The 22,251-nt window shown below is 47.0% G+C and overlaps 2 protein-coding genes across 5 annotated transcripts; both read left to right on the top strand.

Annotated features, from left to right (window-relative positions):
• The first annotated feature begins 1,733 nt into the window (after positions 1-1,733).
• On the top strand, positions 1,734-13,818 carry med16 (mediator complex subunit 16). 4 transcript variants are annotated; one of them, XR_011177959.1, is made up of 17 exons: positions 1,879-2,038; positions 4,481-4,665; positions 4,774-4,881; positions 4,964-5,133; positions 5,209-5,490; positions 5,568-5,717; positions 5,820-5,925; positions 6,010-6,165; positions 6,506-6,726; positions 6,895-7,101; positions 8,139-8,349; positions 8,418-8,551; positions 12,085-12,277; positions 12,619-12,835; positions 12,969-13,052; positions 13,235-13,628; positions 13,659-13,818. XR_011177959.1 is itself a non-coding variant. In XM_069143853.1 (16 exons), exons 2-16 carry the CDS (start codon positions 4,527-4,529, stop codon positions 13,359-13,361), a joined length of 2,505 nt encoding a protein of 834 aa, XP_068999954.1. In that variant the 5' UTR covers positions 1,734-1,870; positions 4,481-4,526; the 3' UTR covers positions 13,362-13,818. The 4 variants fall into 4 exon arrangements, 3 of the variants coding, with proteins under 3 accessions (XP_068999954.1, XP_068999955.1, XP_068999953.1); XM_069143853.1 differs by lacking the exon at positions 1,879-2,038 and adding an exon at positions 1,734-1,870 and having other exon boundaries at positions 13,235-13,818; XM_069143854.1 differs by having other exon boundaries at positions 1,879-2,034; positions 13,235-13,818.
• Positions 13,819-13,905: 87 nt separating this feature from the next.
• Positions 13,906-21,101, top strand: plppr3b (phospholipid phosphatase related 3b). The gene is given in 9 exon segments (XM_069143856.1): positions 13,906-14,686; positions 15,093-15,189; positions 15,451-15,636; positions 16,116-16,242; positions 16,314-16,509; positions 16,589-16,646; positions 16,756-16,929; positions 17,471-17,524; positions 17,526-21,101. Coding segments are annotated over 8 exon segments (2,217 nt in total). The 5' UTR covers positions 13,906-14,686; positions 15,093-15,096; the 3' UTR covers positions 18,855-21,101.
• Positions 21,102-22,251: the final 1,150 nt, after the last annotated feature.

The raw sequence follows: 22,251 nt of genomic DNA, 5'->3' as shown, positions 1-22,251 counted from the left end.
TCTAGATGAACAGGAGGTTCTTAAAGGTAGTTCTTGATGAACAGGAGGTTCTTAAAGGTGGTTCCTGATGAACAGGAGGTTCTTAAAGGTGGTTCTAGATGAACAGGAGGTTCTTAAAGGTGGTTCCTGATGAACAGGAGGTTCTTAAAGGTGGTTCTAGATGAACAGGAGGTTTTTAAAGGTGGTTCTAGATGAACAGAAGGTTCTTAAAGGTGGTTCTTGATGAACAGGAGGTTCTTAAAGGTGGTTCCTGATGAACAGCAGGTTCTTAAAGGTGGTTCTAGATGAACAGGAGGTTCTTAAAAGTGGTTCTAGATGAACAGCAGGTTCTTAAAGGTGGTTCTAGATGAACAGGAGGTTCTTAAAGGTGGTTCCTGATGAGCAGGAGGTTCTTAAAGCTGGTTCCAGATGAACAGGAGGTTCTTAAAGGTGGTTCCTGATGAGCAGGAGGTTCTTAAAGCTGGTTCCAGATGAACAGGAGGTTCTTAAAGGTGGTTCCTGATGAACAGGAGGTTTTTAAAGGTGGTTGTAAATGAACAGGAGGTTTTTAAAGGTGGTTCTAGATGAACAGAAGTTTCTTAAAGGTGGTTCTTGATGAACAGGAGGTTCTTAAAGGTGGTTCCAGATGAACAGGAGGTTCTTAAAGGTGGTTCCTGATGAACAGGAGGTTCTTAAAGGTGGTTCTAGATGAACAGGAGGTTCTTAAAGGTGGTTCCTGATGAACAGGAGGTTCTTAAAGGTGGTTCCTGATGAACAGGAGGTTCTTAAAGGTGGTTCTAGATGAACAGGAGGTTTTTAAAGGTGGTTCTAGATGAACAGAAGGTTCTTAAAGGTGGTTCTTGATGAACAGGAGGTTCTTAAAGGTGGTTCCTGATGAACAGCAGGTTCTTAAAGGTGGTTCTAGATGAGCAGGAGGTTCTTAAAGGTGGTTCTAGATGAACAGGAGGTTCTTAAAGGTGGTTCTAGATGAACAGGAGGTTCTTAAAGGTGGTTCCTGATGAACAGGAGGTTCTTAAAGGTGGTTCTAGATGAACAGGAGGTTCTTAAAGGTGGTTCTAGATGAACAGCAGGTTCTTAAAGGTGGTTCTAGATGAACAGGAGGTTCTTAAAGGTGGTTCCTGATGAACAGGAGGTTCTTAAAGGTGGTTCTAGATGAACAGGAGGTTCTTAAAGGTGGTTCCTGATGAACAGGAGGTTCTTAAAGGTGGTTCTAGATGAACAGGAGGTTCTTAAAGGTGGTTCCTGATGAACAGGAGGTTTTTAAAGGTGGTTGTAAATGAACAGGAGGTTCTTAAAGGTGGTTCCTGATGAACAGGAGGTTCTTAAAGGTGGTTCCAGATGAACAGGAGGTTCTTAAAGGTGGTTCCTGATGAGCAGGAGGTTCTTAAAGCTGGTTCCAGATGAACAGGAGGTTCTTAAAGGTGGTTCCTGATGAACAGGAGGTTCTTAAAGCTGGTTCCAGATGAACAGGAGGTTCTTAAAGGTGGTTCCTGATGAACAGGAGGTTCTTAAAGGTGGTTAAAGACAGTTTGACGTTTTAAACCTTTGTTGTGTTTGTAAACGCGACTTGTCACTATTTGTTTGTGGACGGATGAACCTGGAAGACTTCGCACAGGGTTAAAAGTTCCCTCCACCCCAGGCTGGCCGCGGAGCTGCCCGCGGCCTCTCCCCGACACACCGGAACAGCAGGACGGATAGAGGACTGCTCACACACGTTACATTAGACATTCCACACACTCTAACACACGGTTCACACCGTGTTTAGTTGTGAAGCCGTTTGATTAAAAGCTTCAAAGGGGTCCGAGTGTTTTCAAGACAGGCAGCTGTAGAGACAGCCGTATGAGCTTCGGGGTCCTGATTCATTGTTGAAGTGAGTGAATGGTTTGTTTGCTACTAGCTACTCTTAGATGTTAGCTGCTGATACTTCAAAGCGATTCTGGTTCTATTTTACATTCTTTCATTCTTTATTCTTTATTCTGAAAAACGACTCCTTTTTAAAAATTTTAATCTGCGTCACCGGAGCTGAAAACGGAGGCAGGTGAGCTAATGTTAGCGGCTAACTCTGTAGTTCAACCACTGCTAACTAACCACTTCAATCCAGAGTTCTTTAAATACAGTGAAAGTAGAACTGCTGGTTAGTAGATTGAAACCTGAATGAAGTCATGAATGTTTCAGGTGAAGTTTTAAACCTGTTTATGTTGCAGACTGTAGGGGGCGCTGTGTGATGTCTGGGTTAGAGGTTAGAGGTCAGAGGTTAAGGGTTAGAGTTTAGGGGTTAAGGGTTAGAGGTTAAGGGTTTAAGGGTTAGAGGTTAATGGTTAGAGGTTAAGTTTAGAGGTTAGAGGTTAAGGTTTAAGGGTTAGAGTTTAGGGTTTAAGGGTTAGAGGTTAAGGGTTAGAGGTTAAGGGTTAGAGTTTAGGGTTTAAGGGTTAGAGGTTAACGGTTAGAGTTTAGGGTTTAAGGGTTAGAGGTTAACGGTTAGAGGTTAAGGTTAGAGTTTAGAGGTTAGGGTTAGAGGGTTAGAGGTTAAGGGTTAGAGGTTAAGGTTAGAGGTTAAGGTTTAAGGGTTAGAGTTTAGGGTTTAAGGGTTAGAGGTTAAGGGTTAGAGGTTAAGGTTAGAGTTTAGGGGTTAGAGGGTTAGAGGTTAAGGGTTAGAGGTTAAGGTTAGAGTTTAGAGGTTAGGGTTAGAGGGTTAGAGGTTAAGGGTTAGAGGTTAAGGTTAGAGGTTAAGGTTTAAGGGTTAGAGTTTAGGGTTTAAGGGTTAGAGGTTAAGGGTTAGAGGTTAAGGTTAGAGTTTAGGGGTTAGAGGGTTAGAGGTTAAGGGTTAGAGGTTAAGGTTAGAGTTTAGAGGTTAGGGTTTAAGGGTTAGAGGTTAAGGTTAGAGTTTAGAGGTTAGAGGTTAAGGTTTAATGGTTAGAGGTTAGGGGTTAAGGGTTAGAGGTTCACGGTTAGAGTTTAGGGTTTAAGGGTTAGAGGTTAAGTTTAGAGTTTAGGGTTTAAGGGTTAGAGGTTCACGGTTAGAGGGTTAGGGTTAGGGGTTAGGGTTTAAGGGTTAGAGGTTAAGGGTTAGAGGTTAAGGGTTAGAGTTTAGGGTTAGAGGTTAACGGTTAGAGTTTAGGGTTTAAGGGTTAGAGGTTAAGGGTTAGAGGTTAAGGTTAGAGTTTAGAGGTTAGGGTTAGAGGGTTAGAGGTTAAGGGTTAGAGGTTAAGGTTAGAGGTTAAGGTTTAAGGGTTAGAGTTTAAGGTTTAAGGGTTAGAGGTTAAGGGTTAGAGGTTAAGGTTAGAGTTTAGAGGTTAGGGGGTTAGAGGTTAAGGGTTAGAGGTTAAGGTTAGAGTTTAGAGGTTAGGGTTTAAGGGTTAGAGGTTCACGGTTAGAGTTTAGGGTTTAAGGGTTAGAGGTTAAGGGTTAGAGGTTAAGGGTTAGGGTTTAAGGGTTAGAGTTTAGAGTTTAAGGGTTAGAGGTTAAGGGTTAGAGGTTAAGGTTAGAGTTTAGAGGTTAAGGTTTAAGGGTTAGAGTTTAGGGTTTAAGGGTTAGAGGTTAAGGGTTAGAGGTTAAGTTTAGAGGTTAGGGTTAGAGGTTAAGGGTTAGAGGATAAGGTTAGAGTTTAGAGTTTAGGGTTTAAGGGTTAGAGGTTCACGGTTAGAGTTTAGGGTTTAAGGGTTAGAGGTTAGGGGTTAAGGGTTAGAGGTTAACGGTTAGGGTTTAAGGGTTAGAGTTTAGGGTTTAAGGGTTAGAGGTTAGGGTTAGAGTTTAGGGTTTAAGGGCTAGAGGTTAACGGTTAGAGGTTAAGGGTTAGGGGTTAGGGTTTAAGGGTTAGAGTTTAGGGTTTAAGGGTTAGAGGTTAAGGGTTAGAGGTTAGGGGTTAAGGGTTAGAGGTTAACGGTTAGGGTTTAAGGGTTAGAGTTTAGGGTTTAAGGGTTAAGGGTTAGCGGTTAGGGTTTAAGGGTTAGAGGTTAAGGGTTAGAGGTTAGGGTTTAGGGGTTAGGGTTAGAGTTTAGGGGTTAAGGGTTAGAGGTTAACGGTTGGGGTTTAAGGGTTAGAGGTTAAGGTTAGAGTTTCGGGTTTAGGGGTTAGAGGTTAGGGTTTAGGGTTAGAGTTTAGGGGTTAAGGGTTAGAGGTTAAGGGTTAGAGTTTAGGGGTTAGGGTTAGAGTTTAGGGGTTAAGGGTTAGAGTTTAGGGTTAGAGTTTAGGGGTTAAGGGTTAGAGGTTAAGGGTTAGGGTTTAGGGGTTAAGGTTTAGAGTTTAGGGGTTAAGGGTTAGAGGTTAGGGTTTAGGGGTTAAGGGTTAGAGTTTAGAGGTTAAGGGTTAGAGGTTAACAGGGGTCAACATTTCCCTCTGCTGCGTGGATGCAGTTTGTTTCCATGGAAACAAGTTGATCATTAATGTAAAGTGTGTCAAACAAAGGCAGCTCTCACAGATTGAACAAGCTGTGATTGAAGCACCTGATCAATAAACTGATGAAATGTGTGTCTGTTGTCAGGTGAGGCGCCCACCTGTCCTCCCGCTTCTTCTTCTGTGGTGGAATCATGGAGCTGGCCTACGTGTGTGAGTGGGAGAAACGTCCGAAGAGCACTCACTGCCCCTCCATCCCCCTGGTCTGCTGCTGGTCCTGTAGGAACCTGGTGGCCTTCAGCACCGACCTGAAGAACGAGGACGAGGACAAAGGTAGAGAGAGAGAGAGACACACACTCACACACGCACACACACACAAACACACACACACACACACACACACACACACACACACACCTGAGCAGTGAGTTTCTGTTTCAGATGTCAGTCACATGATCCACATCATTGACACCGAGCACCCCTGGGACGTTTACTCCATCAACTCTGGACACTCTGAGGTCATTTCCTGTCTGGAGTGGGACCAATCAGGTGAGGTTCACACCTGGATGTGGTTCCTGTGACTTACCTGTTTCACTGAATGCTAACATGTCGTTGTGATGGTTGTCGTTAGGCTCGAGGCTGCTGTCTGCGGACGGAGACGGGCAGATCAAATGTTGGTCGATGTCGGACCATCTGGTGAACAGCTGGGAGAGTTTCCTGTCCAGCTCTTTGGACGGCGATCCGATCGTAGCTCTGAGCTGGTTGCACAACGGAGTGAAGCTGGCGCTGCACGTTGAGATGGTGGGTTCATCATCGTGGGTGACCAGATGACCAGGTGACCAGTACCTCATCTCTCCTCCCTTCTTCTCCTCTCAGTCAGGGTCTACAAACTTCGGGGAGAAGTTCTCTCGGGTGAAGTTCTCTCCGTCTCTGACCCTGTTCGGGGGGAAGCCGATGGAGGGCTGGCTGGCGGTGACGGTGAGCGGGTTGGTCACCGTGTCGCTGCTGAAGCCGGGCGGCGCGCTGCTGACGGCCAGCGAGAGTCTGTGCCGGCTGAGGGGACGCGTGGCGTTGGCCGACATCGCCTTCACCGGAGGAGGGAACATCGTGGTGGCGGCCACCGACGGCAGCAGTTCCTCCCCCGTCCAGTTCTACAAGGTCAGAACCAGAAGAACCAGCGGGGAACCTGGCCTTCATGGTGACCTCTGACCTTTCCATTCTCTCTCCGTGTTCAGGTGGTCGTCAGTGTGGTGAGTGAGAAGTGTCGCATCGACACCGAGCTCTTACCGTCTCTGTTCCTGCGCTGCACCACCGACCCGCTACGCAGGGAGAAGTACCCGGCCGTCACGCACCTCAAGTTCCTCACCAGAGAGAACTCTGAACAGGTACCAGAACTCTGAACAGGTACCACAACTCTGAACAGGTTTTTCTATGTTGAGGTGTGACGTGTGTGTGTGTGTGTGTGTGTGTGTGCGTGTGTGTTCCAGGTCCTGTTGTGTGCGTCCAATCAGAGCGGCAGCATTGTGGAGTGTTGGTCTCTGAGGAAAGAGGGACTTCCTGTCAACAACATCTTCCAGCACCGATCACCTGTCGGTAAGAAACCCAAACCAGTTCACCTGGTCTGAAGGTGACCTCTGACCTCCTGTCTCTGACCTCTGACCCCTGACCTATGTACAGTCGGTGAGAAGCAGCCGACTATCCTGAAGTGGAGGATCCTGACGACCACCAACGATCTGGAGCGAGTGTCGGCGGTTGCTCTGCCCAAACTACCCATTTCCATCTCCAACACTGACCTGAAGGTGGCGTCAGACACCAAGTTCTGCCCCGGACTCGGTGAGCAGAACCCAGGAGAACTTTTGGAACCTGATCTGTGTCTGAATGTTAAAGATAGTTTATGAAACCTGCTCTGAAAGCTGATTTAAGTCCTGAACTAAGTGGTTGAACTCAGAGGAAACAGAATGTCTTCACAGTGACACCACAGGTGGTCCAGGTGCTGCACCTTTAAGTTCAGTTGACCAGGTAGCGTTAACCAGGTAGCGTTAACCAGGTAGAGTTAATCAGGTAGGTTTAAACAGGTAGAATTAAACAGGTAGAGTTAACCAGGTAGAGTTAAACAGGTAGATTCCATCAGCTGGACCTTCTAACGTTCTGGACCACGTGCCCCCGGTCTCAGGTCTGGCTCTGGCCTTCCATGACGGCAGTATTCAGATCCTCCACCGTCTGTCCCTCCACACGATGGGCGTTTTCTACGGCTCCTCCTCCTCCTCCGCCCAACGGCCCGGAGATGAGTCCGCCATCAAACGCCAAAGAACCACAGGCCCCGCCCTCCACTTCAAGGCCCTACAGTTCTCATGGACCTCATTGGCTCTGGCTGGAGTGGACAACCACGGCAAGGTGAGGACACGCATCTGGACACACACACACACCTGCACACACACACACACACCTGGACACACACCGGCAAACACACCTGGAACCACACCTGGACACACACTTCACATCAGTTATTGATCAGCTGATCGATGAACCTGAACCAGATGAGACTCGTCGTGTCCTCCTCAGCTCCACATGCTGCGGGTGTCGCCCTCTATGGGTCAGGTGCTGGAGATGAACACGACGCTGCGCCACCTGCTGTTCCTGCTGGAGTACTGCATGGTGACGGGGTACGACTGGTGGGACGTGCTGCTGCACGTGCAGCCCAGCATGGTGCACAACCTGGTGGAGAAGCTGCACGAGGAGTACATGAGGCAGAACCAGGCGCTGCAGCAGGTGAGCAAGGCATGCTGGGAAAAGTAGTCACAGAGAACACAAAGAAAAACCCGCCCTCCTGAACCCTCATTAGTATTATTGATTAATGTGATCACATCGTCATCATCTTCATTTCCTGGTTTATTGATCGAAGACTTTGGAGCTCAATGACCAAAATCTTTTCTGTAAACACTTCAGTGTTTCAAACTGTCATTAATGATTAAATATACATCATTATTAATAATTATGTATGTGATTAAATGGTTTAATTTAAAGGCAAACAAAACATCACTGAAGGCCACAACAATGGTGAAACAAACACTTCAGCTGCTTTCACCATCACATGCCAGCTGACAACTTTAGTAACTGACACTTCATCTGTTAATGGTTCACTTCATCTGTAACGGTTCACTTCACTTGATTCACTTCATCTGTAACGCTTCACTTCACTTCATTCACTTCTTCTATTAGCGCTTCACCTCATCTCTTAATGGTTCACTTCATCTGTTAACGATTCGGTTCACTTCATCTGTCTTCTATATTTCAGCATTGTCAGACACTTCAGCTGCTTTCATCTCCTGATTCAGAACTTCGAGTTTATTGACAGAGTCAACAGTCATAGAATATTTCAGTTGCTTTCAGCTCGACACCTCAACTTATTTATTCTTAATCATTTAAACATTTTTTACTGCTTATGTACTAATGGACTCATGAACTGCTAATGTTTCAGCTGTCCTGATGTTTCAGGTGACACTTCATTTACTTTGTGTTTTACATACAAACTGACACTAAAACTTTCAGCTCTGAAGTTTAAACTGTTGAAGTGAGTCTTCAACTGACTTTAGGAAACACACTTCAACTTCCTGCTCATCTGACATTTCCACTGCTTTTACCTCTTGACATTTAAACATAATAAAGTTTCAGCAGTCTTCCAGTGACACTTCAACTTCTTGACTTAGTTCCAGTTTCCTTGATGTTCTCAGCAGCACCAGCAGGAAACCACACTTCCCATGATGCCTCTGTGCGGGGGTCTGACAGCAGAGTCTCCTACGTTTCAGGTTCTGGCGACTCGTATCGTGGCGGTGAAGGCGTCTCTCTGTAAACTCTCCACGGCGACGGCAGCGCGAGCCTGCGACTTCCACGCCAAACTGCTGTTGATCGCCATCAGCTCCACTTTGAAGTCTCTGCTGAGGCCGCACGTCCTCAACACACCTGACAAGAGTCCAGGCGACCGCCTCACCGAGATCTGTGCTAAGAACACGGACACAGGTGAGACCACAGCATCATCACGTGTTAGTCAGCTGATGGACAGGACTGATCAACAACTGTTTCAACAGATATTGATAAGGTGATGATCAATCTGAAGACGGAGGAGTTCGTGTTGGACGGCCCCCCCCTTCAGTCCCTGCAGCAGCTGATCCAATGGGTGGGAGACTTTGTCCTCTACCTGCTGGCCAACCTGCCCAACCAGGTGAGCTAATGGGACAGCAGGTGATGACAACTAATTGGCAGGAGTCCATCAGGGGACTATAGGTGGGGGGACACAACAAAGAGACACGAAACCACCACAAAGAGACACAAAACAACCACAAAGACACAAAACAACCACAAAGAGACATAAAACAACCACAAAGACACAAAACAACCACAGAGACATAAAACAACCACAAAGAGACACAAAAAAAACCACAGCGACACAAAACAACCACAAAGACACAAAACAACCACAAAGACACAAAACAACCACAAAGAGACATAAAACAACCACAAAGAGACATAAAACAACCACAAAGAGACACAAAACAACCACAGAGACATAAAACAACCACAAAGAGACACAAAAAAACCACAGACACACAAAACAAACACAAAGACATAAAACAACCACAAAGAGGCACAAAACAACCACAAAGAGACACAAAACAACCACAAAGAGACACAAAACAACCACAAAGAGACACAAAACAACCACAGAGACATAAAACAACCACAAAGAGACATAAAACAACCACAAAGACACAAAACAACCACAAAGGCATAAAACAACCACAAAGAGACACAAAACAACCACAAAGACATAAAACCACAAAGAGACACAAAACAATCACAAAGACACAAAACAACCACAAAGACACAAAACAACCACAAAGAGGCATAAAACAACCACAAAGAGGCACAAAACAACCACAAAGAGGCACAAAACAACCACAAAGAGACACAAAAAAACCACTGAGGCACAAAAAAACCACAAAAAGACACAAAACAACCACAAAGAGACACAAAACAACCACAAAGACATAAAACAACCACAAAGAGATACACAACAACCACAAAGACACAAAACAACCACAGAGACATAAAACAACCACAATGAGACACAAACAACCACAAAGAGGCACAAAAAAACCACAGAGACATAAAACAACCACAAAGAGACAAAACAACCACAAAGAGACACAAAAAAACCACAAAGACACAAAACAAAGAGACAAAACAACCACAGAGACACAAAACAACCACAAAGAGACACAAAACAACCACAAAGAGACACAAAACAACCACTGAGGCACAAAACAACCACAAAGAGACACGAAACAACCACAAAGACAAAAAACAACCACAAAGACACAAAACAACCACAAAGAGACACAAAAAAACCACTGAGGCACAAAACAACCACAAAGAGACACGAAACAACCACAAAGACAAAAAGCAACCAAAAAGACAAAAAAGCAACCACAAAGAGGCACAAAACCTCCACAAAGAGAGACAAAACCTCCACAAACAGACACAAAACCTCCACAAAGAGATACAAAACAACCACAAAGACACAAAAAAACCACAGAGACATAAAACAACCACAAAGAGACAAAACAACCACAAAGAGACACAAAAAAAACCACAAAGACACAAAACAACCACAAAGACATAAAACAACCACAAAGACATAAAACAACCACAAAGAGATACAAAACAACCACAAAGAGGCACACAACAACCACAAAGAGACACAAAAAAACCCACTGAGGCACAAAACAACCACAAAGACACAAAACAACCACAAAGAGACACAAAACAACCACAAAGAGATACAAAACAACCACAAAGAGGCACAAAACAACCACAAAGAGACACAAAAAAACCCACTGAGGCACAAAACCTCCACAAAGAGAGACAAAACCTCCACAAAGAGACACGAAACAACCACAAAGAGACACAAAACAACCACAAAGACACAAAACAACCACAGACATAAAACAACCACAAAGAGACACAAAAAACCCCCACAAAGACATAAAACAACCACAAAGAGATACAAAACAACCACAAAGACACAAAACAACCACAGAGACATAAAACAACCACAAAGAGACACAAAAAAACCACAAAGAGGCACAAAAAAACCCACAGAGACATAAAACCACAAAGAGACACAAAACAACCACAAAGAGACACAAAACAACCACAAAGACACAAAACAACCAGAGAGAGACACAAAACAACCACAAAGAGACACAAAACAACCACAGAGACATAAAACAACCACAAAGAGGCACAAAAAAAACCACAAAGACACAAAACAACCACAAAGAGACACAAAACCTCCACAAAGATGCACAAAACAACCACAAAGATGCACAAAACAACCACAAAGAGACACAAAACAACCACAAAGACACAAAACAACCACAAAGAGATACAAAACAACCACAAAGAGACACAAAACTTCCACAAAGAGAGACAAAACTTCCACAAAGAGAGACAAAACAACCACAAAGACACAAAACAACCACAAAGACACAAAACAACCACAAAGAGACACAAAAAAACCCACAAAGACATAAAACAACCACAAAGACACAAAACAACCACAGAAACATAAAACAACCACAAAGAGACAAAACAACCACAAAGAGACACAAAACAACCACAAAGAGACAAAACAACCACAGAGACATAAAACAACCACAAAGAGACACAAAACAACCACAAAGAGACACAAAACAACCACAAAGACACAAAACAACCACAGAGAGACACAAAAAACCACACAGAGGCACAAGAAAACCAGAGACACAAAACAACCACAAAGACACAAAACAACCACAAAGAGACACAAAACAACCACAAAGACATAAAACAACCACAAAAAGACACAAAACAACCACAAAGACACAAAACAACCACAGAGACACAAAACAACCACAAAGAGACACAAAACAACCACAAAGACACAAAACAACCACAGAGACACAAAACAACCACAAAGATGCACAAAACAACCACAAAGAGACACAAAACAACCACAAAGACACAAAACAACCACAAAGACACAAAACAACCACAAAGAGATACAAAACAACCACAAAGAGACACAAAACAACCACAAAGAGACACAAAAAAACCCACAAAGAGACACAAAACAACCACAAAGACACAAAACAACCACAGAGAGACACAAAAAAACCACACAGTGGCACAAAAAAACCAGACACACAAAACAACCACAAAGACACAAAACAACCACAAAGAGACACAAAACAACCACAAAGACATAAAACAACCACAAAGACATAAAACAACCACAAAGACATAAAACAACCACAAAAAGACACAAAACAACCACAAAGACACAAAACAACCCACTGAGGCACAAAAAAACCAGAGGCACAAAAAAACACTGAGGCACAAAACAACCACAAAGAGACACAAAACCTCCACAAAGAGAGACAAAACAACCACAAAGAGACACGAAACAACCACAAAGACAAAAAACCAACCACAAAGAGACAAAAAACCTCCACAAAGAGGCACAAAACAACCACAAAGAGACACAAAACCTCCACAAAGAGAGACAAAACCTCCACAAAGAGACACAAAACAACCACAAAGAGACACAAAACAACCACAAAGAGACACGAAACAACCACAAAGACAAAAAACAACCACAAAGAGGCACAAAACCTCCACAAAGAGATCACATTAGGCCTGTTTGTCCTGCAGGGCTCCATGGTCCGGCCAGGATTCGGCTTCATGAGGGACGGGGCGTCTCTGGGGATGCTGAGGGAGATGCTGGTGATGATCAGGATCTGGGGTCTGCTGAAGCCCGGCTGTCTGCCCACCTTCACCGCCACGTCAGACAACCAGGACAGCATGCAGCTGCTGTTCAGACTGCTCACCAAGCTGTGGCTCTGCTGTAAGAACCATGTTACTGGTCCACTGGGACGGGACCCTCAGGAGTCCAACGGCTATGATCAGTCTGTAGACTGTAGTCTGTAGTCTGTAGACTGTCGTCTGTAGACGGTAGTCTGTAGTCTGTAGATCGTAGACGGTAGTCTGTAGACTGTGGTCTGTAGACTGTAGTATGTAGACTGTAGTATGTAGACTGTAGTCTGTAGACTGTAGTCTATAGATTGTAGATTGGAGTTTGTACGCTGCTGTAAAACATGTTGTAACATGGTGCTGTCCTGCAGCACTGCAGTCACATCAAACAGACATCAAACAGCTGATACTGACTTCCTGCTTTCTGTTGGTCAGCCCGGGACGACGGCCCCCCCCAGGACCCTGATGAGAGCCTGATAGACGAGTGCTGCCTGCTGCCCAGTCAGCTGCTGGTTCCCAGCATGGACTGGCTGCCTGTCAACGACGGTGTCATCGTCAAGCTGCAGGGGAAACACCCGCTCAGGCTGCAGTTTGGAAAAGCTTCCTCTCTCCCTGGAGCAGGAAGCACCGCCCCCCTGGAGGTCTTCACAAGGTAACACACCTGGCCCTGGCCCTGTTTTTGCTGATTTGCTGTGTTTGCAGATGAACAGTGTGCGTGTGTCTGTGTGTGTGTGTGTGTGTGTGTGTGTGTGTGTGTGTGTGTGTGTGTGTGTGTGTGTGTGTAGGAGTCCCAGCTCTCAGAAGATGGATAACCTGCGTTGTGTCCACATGGGAGTTTGTCCCACTGAAGAGAGTAAAGCCTGCACAAGGTGAGTCCACTGGAAGTGATGTCACTGCAGCAAAGCTTCGTGGGATTTTGTGTTTTAAATTCTTCTGTATTAAAAAAAAAAAAAAAGTTCTGATCTCACTCTTAATATCTTTAGTGTCTCAGAAAACGATACTTATTGATTTAATATGTGATCAGTAACGTGTGTAACTCCGCCCCCTTCAGGTGTGGCTGTGTGACGATGCTTCGTTCTCCCAACAAGACCAATGCCATGAAGCAGTGGGAGCAGCGCTGGATCAAAAACTGTCTGTGTGGAGGTCTGTGGAGGAGGATCCCCCCCACCCTCACCTGAACTCACCTGGACTGGAACACCTGAACTCACCTGGACCTGCCCCATGAAAAGATACATCAGCTCTCTGAACTCTGGGTTTCCGGTATCACAGTTGGCTCACTTTTAACCAGGTACATCACCATTGACCGCCATGGTAACCGGGTAGATCGCCACGGTAGCCAAATAGGTGACCGTGGTAACAACATCCTGCAGGTGAACTTCAGGGGATCACATCTGACCGACCGATCAGAAGACTGGAAAGAGTCATCGCCCTACAGAACATATCAGGTCCCGGTCCAGTTGCTGGTCCCGGATCAGGTCCCGGTCCAGTCGCTGGTCCCGGATCAGGTACCGGTCCAGTTGCTGGTCCTGGATCAGGTGCAGAAGGTGAACAGGTCCTCAGGTTTACTGAAACTGTTACTGATCAATAACACATGAAGAACTACTGAATGCATCAATAAAGGCTCATTTCACTGTTTTCCTTTGATCCTATTGGTCCAGTATGAACTTGTGATCAACCAGGAAGTCAGAACAGTTTGATGTTCTGGGCTTCATGATACCTGTTTATCATCAGCTTCATGGTTCAGGTTCTGTTGCAGGTTCGGAGAAGAAAGGTGAACCGGTCTGAACTGATCCAGTTCTTCTGTGATTGATGATGATCAGAAACTGAAGCTGCAGGTTCTACTGGAAATAGAACCTGTCCATCAACAGGTTCTACTGGAAATGAAACCGGTCCATCTCTCTCTCTCTCCCCTCTCTTTTTCTCTCTCTCGCTCTCTCTGCCACGCTGCTCTCTGATTGGCTGTTTGATATGTTTGTATATTTTTGTTCAGTCTTTTAAACACCAGCTGCAGGACATTGTTCTAAATCAAACTTCAGGTCAGAATTCTCACATTTAAGGTGCAGAACAGGGTGGTTCTCCTGGAGAACAAGGTGGTCTCATGTGGTCTCATCTGGTCTCAGGTGGTCTCATGTGCTTCAGAGCAGGTGAGTTTCACACTGAGTGCAGCGGGACTAATAAATGAGGTGAAACTTAATTCACAGATGGAATCAGCTGCTATACTGTAAAATACCGACAGGGGGCTCCACGGTGTCTCTCTGTCACACACACACACGCACACTCCATGCAGCAGCAGCAGCAGCAGCACATGCAGCAAGAAACGAGACCGACTCCGATCTGCGGATTCGGGAGAGAACGGAGCCTAAACCGGGACCGACGAGACCCGAACCGGGACTAGAACCGAGCCGCTGAAGCCCCGGGAAGTCCGGCAGGTGCGTCCGGTGAGACGGTTCTGCAGCTGGAGGAGAAAAACGTGACGGGAATTAACGCTGGTCGATGGTGTGAGGTGAGACCGTGGGTGGGTGTTCTGCATCAGAAAAATAAATCACATTTCCGCTTTGTTCCGGCACAACCGGTCCGTTCCGAGCCGGGCTGCAGAGATGACTGCAGTCTTCAGGCGTCACGCTCCAAAGGCGTCTACCTGTCTGTCCCTCTGTCTGCCTACCTGTCTGCTGGTCTTCTTAGGAAGACGAGTTCTGTGCTCTGATTGGCTGGCGGTTAATTGGGAGGTGAAGGTGCAAATTTGTTGATGATGAAGTTGATGGTGATGATGAAGATGATGGTGATGATGATGAAGATGGTGATGATGATGATGCAGATCATCATCATCAGTGATGTTTCTTCTGCTGTAAGCATAGAATTTGTCGCAGCCAATAACTGTTCTTCATCGTGTGTGTGTGTGTGTGTGTCAGGTGGATGAGGATGATGATGATGACCTCTTTAGAGAAGATGAAGAAGAAGCCTCCAAAGGACAGTCTGACTCTGCTGCCATGTTTTTACTTTGTGGAGGTGAGCAAAAGCTCTAAACAAACAAACAAACAAAAATACATACATGGTGGAGGTCACTCAATCTGAAGTCTACAATTAAAGTCACACTACCTGCACATGGAGCCGACTGCAGGGGAGAACAAGTGCCCACCTCCACCCACAGAGATGTGGAGCTGCACCCACTGACGTTTGAGCGTCATGATGCTTCTGTTCAGAAACACCTGACACCTGTGTGTGTGTGTGTGTGTGTGTGTGTGTGTGTGTGTGTGTGTGTGTGTGCAGCTGCCCATCGTGGCTTCTTCTATGGTGTCTCTGTATTTCCTGGAGCTGACCGACGTGGTGCAGCCGGCTCAGGTTGGTTTCCGTTGCCGTGACCGTGACCTCAGCATGCCGTACGTGGACGGAGGTGACGAGCTGATCCCGCTGCTGATGCTGCTGAGCCTCGCCTTCGCCGGCCCGGCCGCCTCGGTAACCTTTCATTCTTCTTCTCTGCTTTCAGAAACAAAGTCTGATAGACACCAAACCGGGAGGATGGTCGGAGGTCACTGCGCCCGTAGGTGGCGCTGTAACCACCGACATCCCGACACACTTTCATCTGGAGTTGTTCAGCAAATTTCAACTGCTTAACATCACAAATTATAAATTCACCTCAAGGTGGTTTAAATTCTGTGAACTTTGACCTTTCATTCCCTGGTGACCTTTTGCCCGAGTCACATGACATCTTCATCTCCACCTCTAACAGATCAGCGACTCCTCGTTGGTGTCGAGGAGATGCAGGGATTTTATTTCAGGAAGTGATCGTGTCAACCCGTGATCACGCGGTCATGCAGACGTCCTCGCTGCTGTAGAACAACGTGTGTTCAGGAGTGACGGTTGATTAACATGCAGCTGATCCTGGATCAGCTTCAACTCTGCTGCTGCTCAGGTGCGTTTGTTTTGTGCACCAGATCATGCTGGTTGAAGGAGCGATCTACTGCCTGCAGTCCAGACTGAAGCTCCGCAGAGCCGAAGGAAGCATCAACGCAGGAGGATGTAACTTCAACTCCTTCCTGAGGAGGACCGTCCGCTTCGTGGGTACGAGTCTGTCTCTTGTCTGTCTGTCTCTCATCTGTCTGTCTGTCTCTCACCTGTCTGTCTCTCTGCAGGTGTGCACGTGTTCGGTCTGTGTGCGACGGCGCTGCTCACTGACATCATCCAGCTGTCGACAGGTTACCACGCCCCCTTCTTCCTGACGGTCTGTAAACCCAACTACACGCTGGCCGGCGTGTCATGTGATAAAAATGCTTACATCACCAAAGACATCTGCTCGGGACACGACCAGCACGCCATCATGGCCGCCAGGTGCCCACTTTACTTCCTGTTTGTGTAGCTGGACATGTCGCGACTCATAATTGAATCACGTTTTCGTCTCTTTCTTCAGGAAGACGTTTCCTTCCCAGCATGCAACGCTTTCGGCCTTCGCTGCTGTTTATGTTTCTGTAAGTGTGATGGAGGAAAACCTCCGGTTCTGATGGTCAGTGGTTCTGACGGTGGTTCTGTTGGACCCTGCTCTCCGTGTGTTAATCACCTCCTTCTGCTTCCTGTCAGATGTACTTCAACTCCACCATCTCCGACAGCACCAAGCTGCTGAAGCCGGTTCTGGTGTTCGGGTTCTCCATCGCGGCGGCGCTGACGGGCCTGACCCAGATCACGCAGCACCGCAGTCATCCCATCGACGTGTACGTTGGCTTCGTCATCGGAGCCTTCATCGCCGCTTACCTGGTGAGACCTCATAATCATCATATCACTGCCTGTTTCCATGGAAACAAGCTGCTCATCAACTGAAGCTGAAGTCTGGATGGAACCAAGTTATTGATCACTGATCAGATTCAACTTTCTGTTTTCATCATTTTATACTTTCTGCCTGAAAGTAATTTATTTCCTCCATTGTTGCGACTCAATGTTTTATTTTGAGATGGATGGATTCAGCTCGTCTCCGTCCAGCTGTTGTCACGGAGATGGATTTGTGATGCTGTTGTTATGGCGACTGTATAAAGCAGGAGACTGATGGAGAGTAAAGCAGCTGAGTGACTCACCAACATGTTCCAAGTCCTAAAATACAATAAATACATGGAACAGAATCACCTCGTCCTTTATTTACCAGCCAGGAACTAAGATGTCACTTTTATTAAATAGTATCAGTGATGGCAGACTGTGTTTCCCAGCATGCACCTGTCTCACCTGACGCTGCTTCTATTGTTCGAGCAGCAGGATTATTATTATAATTTTTTTTATTTCCGCTGATTTTATTTTCCTCCTTCAGGCGCTTCACGCTGTCGCCAACTTCAGGTCCTCTGATGACGTCACTACGGCCCCGCCCCCCCCCGCCGCCCAAGGAGGACCCTCTTCGAGCGCTGACGGAGCGAGGACACGACTCGGTCTACAACAAGGGCCCCGCCTCCGCCTCAGAGAGTAATGATGAGATCGCGGCAGCGCCGGCCCCCCTGGACCGGCTGGAGGGCCTGGTGCCGCTGCAAAGGGAGAAGGGCTCCATGGGGAGCCTGAAGAGGGCGAGCGTGGACGTGGAGCTGCTGGCGCCGCGCAGCCCGATGGGGAAGGAGACCATGCTGACCTTCAGCAACACGCTGCCAAGGGCAAGCGTGAATGTTAACGGGGTGTTGGGGCCCAACGACGAGCCGGAGGACGCGGTGCAGCCGGTGCAGCGGCGCCTGAAGGCCGTGCAGGTTCCGATGGACCCGATGCGGTCGCAGCAGCTGGTGTCGGAGTGGAAGCAGAAGTCGATGGAGATGCGAGGACTGAGCGTCCGCGACGAGGCGGAGCGGGACACTAGTGAGGACGGCTCGGAGGCGGGCTCTGTGGAGACAGATGACGGCGGGTCTCAGGCGCCCATCTACCAGCCCGCAGTGCATTCTGGGAGGGTAAACTCAGGTCGCAACCCCACTCCGCCTCCAGGGGGTGCCAAAGCTGTGGCGACTCCCAGACCGCCACAAATCCCTGAAGCAGGACCTCCACCGGTGTCCCCAAAGAGCGCCCTGACCCGGGCCAAGTGGCTCGCCATCCGGGACAAAACTAGCGGCGACGTGTCGGGCCGCGCCGCCAACCAGCCGCGGCTCATGCAGGTCATCGCCATGTCGAAGCAGCAGGGCCTCCTGCCCTCCTCCTCCTCTGGGGACAAGTCCTCTGAAACCACCTCCACCTGCTCCGGCACCTCCTCTGCCGACTCCCCCCACTACCGCCCCTCCTCCGAGCATCAGCGGGAGGGGTCGGGCATCATCACAGTGGACGCCCACGCCCCCCACCATCCTCTCGTCCAGGCTCCACCCCCTCAGGCCCCTCCACTCGCAGGTAACATAAACCCGTGGGAGTGGGCGGGGCCTTCCAATGGGGGCGACCTGCGAGACACCTACGACCTTAACAACTTCAACCGAGGAGACTCGGCCGCCCACGGCAGCAGTTTTCGCCCACGCCGATCTGCCTCGCCGCGTGCCACCGTCGACCCCTCCCCATCCTTCGCCCCGGCCCCACCCCCTCCTCACCCACAGGTGGAGATGTCGGCGGAGGCTCAGCGCAGGGAGATAGCCATGAGACGTAAGACGGCTCTGGTTCTGTTGGACAGAGAGATCCGTAACCAGACTGAACAGGAGAACTATTATAAGAGTTTGCAGGGACGGAGGTTCAAGGATTAGTCGCTCGCCTTTTCAAAATAAAAGCCTTATTCTGGACCACTGAGCGCGCCGGTCAGAACCGCATCGCCGTCACTTAACGGGGCGGGAAGAACACACTGCGAGTTTCCATCCAGAGCTCGGGGCTCGGCGGCTCAACACTGTGGACAGTTTTCCTTCCTCAGACAAGACGTCCTACCTGAGTGTCAGTCCAGGATTCCTCCAGAACCGGTCTGGTTTATTGGCTCCAATGAACCCAGCAGTGGGCAACTTAATAACCATTTTATAGTTAATCACGAAACATGTAAAAATGCACTTTATGAAAACGTTCCTGATAGGAAGTCAGAAGAAGTCCTCCGGTGGGGTTCCGGACAGCCCCGATCAAATCAGAACAAAAGTCAAAAGAGCTTTATTTATTTAATTTGTACCTGAAACATTGCTGGTGCTGTTGATGTTTATCAGAACACAGTTTGAAGATGAGGTGTGGTCGGTGGTGGTTCTGAGGTCCAGTACCGCGGTTCCTCCACCCGACTCTGAGTTCAGGAAGTCAGAACAAGATGTCCGAGTGTCTGAGGTCACCAACAGCAGCATAAAATATATTCTGCTACCAGACGAGCACAGAACCAACAATCTAGTTCAGAGATCCGGGACCGACTGGGTCTGACTGATGGATGACTCCCATCGTTGCCGTAGAGACGACCTCCACCATGTTGAGCCGCTGAAGAGGAAACTCGACCGTTTCCACACAACTCATTCAGAGAACCACCTGAAGTCAAAGAGCACAGAGACGATTTTAAAGACTCACTCAAGCACAAATATGCAACGACCTGAACCCTCCAGGAGAACCCAAACCCTCCAGTGGAACCTAAACCCTCCATGAGAACCCTAACTCTCCAGGAGAACCTAAACCCTCCAGTAGAACCCAAACCCTCCAGGAGAACAGGAGCACAGAGACGATTTTAAAGACTCACTCAAGCACAAATATGCAACGACCTGAACCTGCAGGAGAACCCAAACCCTCCAGGAGAACCCGACCCCTCCAGAAGAACCCAAACCCTCCAGTAGATCCTAAACCCTCCAGTAGAACCCAAATCCTCCAGTAGAACCCGAACCCTCCAGTAGAACCTAAACCCTCCACGAGAACCCAAACCCTCTAGGAGAACCCAAACCCTCCATGAGAACCTAAACCATCCAGGAGAATCCAAACCCTCCAGTACAACCCAAACCCACCAAGAGAACCCAAACCCTCCAGGAGAACCCAAACCCTCCAGGAGAACTCAAACCCTCCAGTAGAACTCAAACCCTGCAGCAGATATTTTGAGTGAAGATGCTCTGTGGCATCTGTGGAAGATGCAGCGGCCATGTTGGCGGTTGACACTGATTGTATATTTCCTGGATGAGCGTGTTGATGCCTCTTTGTTGTGATGGCTCGGTTGCTACAGTGATTCTCAGCATGTTTGTTTGTGTGCTGCTCTCTGGTTGGTTGAGGCTGTGAGTCCGTTCACAGTGTTTTGTTTTCATGTGTGAAAGTATGTATGTTTAATAGATGGACCAATATGAGATAAAATATTTATACAGATACTGATCTTCATAATTTAAAGATAAACTCTCTGATTTGGTTTCATTTTAAAGTTTACACTTCTTTTTACATCAAGGGAATTCTTTACAATTTGTCCAAATCAGTATAAAAATGTATGAAGACCAATTAAGGCCACTGTTAAGAAAATATAAAAGTTACCAGAGTGAAGCTGTTAATGTCGTATTAAAGTGTTTCTCTCTGGTTGTTTCTTCCGGAGACCTCTTGATGTTTCTTTCTTCACTGTGGCTCAAATACTCTAAAACACAAAGAATATTTCCTCCAAATCTGAAACCATCATCGCTGCTCACTCTGACAGCCAATCAGAGAGAGTATCTGTAAATACAAAGTGTTGATGAGCCAATAATGGGCGTGTCGCTGCTGTTAATGTGTCCGTGTGCTGTTGCATGTGATTACAGTTTGAGTTGAAGTCAGTCAGACGAAGCATTCATCTCGGAGATAAAGAGGACTTTAAACCATGAAGAGACTGACTCAGCGTTTCCATTTGAATGTAAAACCGTGAAGCATCATTTATCTTGAATCTGTACATTTTGTGACTGAAAATGTAAAAAAAACCTGCTGCTATAAAAAGAATTGAATCTGTCAGAGACAGAAGAGGCAGCTGAGACTGAGGGAGGATGCTGCATGCTCTGGTCCTCAGAAAGAAAGATGAAAATAAAACGTGTTCTTGATCACTCTGTGTTTCAACTTACTTCGTCATGTGTTCGCTTTAATTGACCTTTGACCCTGCAGAGTACCTCAGCAGTGATGTAAAAGAGTAAGAGTGGCACACACAAGATTGGCGGTTCAATTGCCGGGTCCTCCCCTGCTGAAGTGTCCTTGGGCAAGAACAAAAACACTGTGTGTGTGTGTGTGTGTGTGTGTGTGTGTGTGTGTGTGTGTGTGTCTGAATGGAAGGCAAACACACTTTGAGACTGGTGATCAAACAATGTACAAATGACCATTTATTAATCGTGTAACTATTGTTATGAGTAGTGTGTTAGTTTTTCCTGAGTACAAGTTAGTGTTTAGATTACCTATTGCTGTTATCACTTTTTTTCCCCCTGTCTCTCAGAAGATTCAAAGAAAACTATTAATTCTTTGCAGTTTACATCAGAGGTTTGGTATAATAATGTCTCAAATTAATAAATAGAAAGTGCTGATGTGGTGAAAGACAGGAAGACAAACAGTGGAGCTGACGGTGATCTCATTCACCCCGCTGACTGTTCTTCAGCTCCTTAATTCTTTCTTTAATCCTGCTGTTTAAAAGCCTCACCGTCATTTCTCCATCACAGCTAATCCAAAATGTTATCTTCCTGGAGGTTCTGGTCCCGCAGGGTGTCTGAGTGAATTGATCAATTAGTGTTGAGAGATTAAAGACGTGAGACATTCAGGGACTGGAGGACTGCTAGAGATTTTCCTGTCAGCCTCCAGAGGACATTTGAATAAAATTCCTCAGCCGTTAATTTTTACTGGACCGGTTCACTTCAAAGTCCAGTTCTGAGCGTTATCTGAGGGAGTCCAGGGAGGAGAGCTCAGACCAATCAGGTGAAGTCTTAGCAGGAGCTTGATGGCTGCCGTGGAAACGGATATGATTTTAAAGGCACACAGTGAAAGAACAGAAATGCTGACTGATTATTAGATTCAACACAGTGAAGTCGAGGCCAAGACATCCTCTCACTCCCTCTCACTCCCTCTCACACACACACTCACTCACCCTCACACACACACACACACACACACACACACACTCACTCACTCACTCACCCTCACACACACTCACTCACACACACTCACTCACTCACTCACCCTCACACACACACTCACTCACTCACCCTCACACAC

This window comes from Embiotoca jacksoni, unplaced genomic scaffold (assembly GCF_022577435.1).
Source record: "Embiotoca jacksoni isolate LCO1_2020_lvr unplaced genomic scaffold, fEmbJac1.0.p SCAF_116, whole genome shotgun sequence".
Lineage (NCBI taxonomy): Eukaryota > Metazoa > Chordata > Actinopteri > Embiotocidae > Embiotoca > Embiotoca jacksoni.
Note: the sequence above shows the minus strand (reverse complement) of the source record. Positions and strands in the feature narration are given on the sequence as shown.

What these genes read in the sequence shown, in the direction of transcription:
- med16 (XM_069143853.1), top strand. Translation starts at nt 4,527, where the DNA reads ATGGAGCTGGCCTACGTGTGTGAGTGGGAGAAACGTCCGAAGAGCACT. An exon ending in CACCAAGCTGTGGCTCTGCT is followed by an intron (nt 12,278 to 12,618) that starts GTAAGAACCATG and finishes TCTGTTGGTCAG; the next exon opens with CCCGGGACGACGGCCCCCCC. An exon ending in GAGAGTAAAGCCTGCACAAG is followed by an intron (nt 13,053 to 13,234) that starts GTGAGTCCACTG and finishes CGCCCCCTTCAG; the next exon opens with GTGTGGCTGTGTGACGATGC.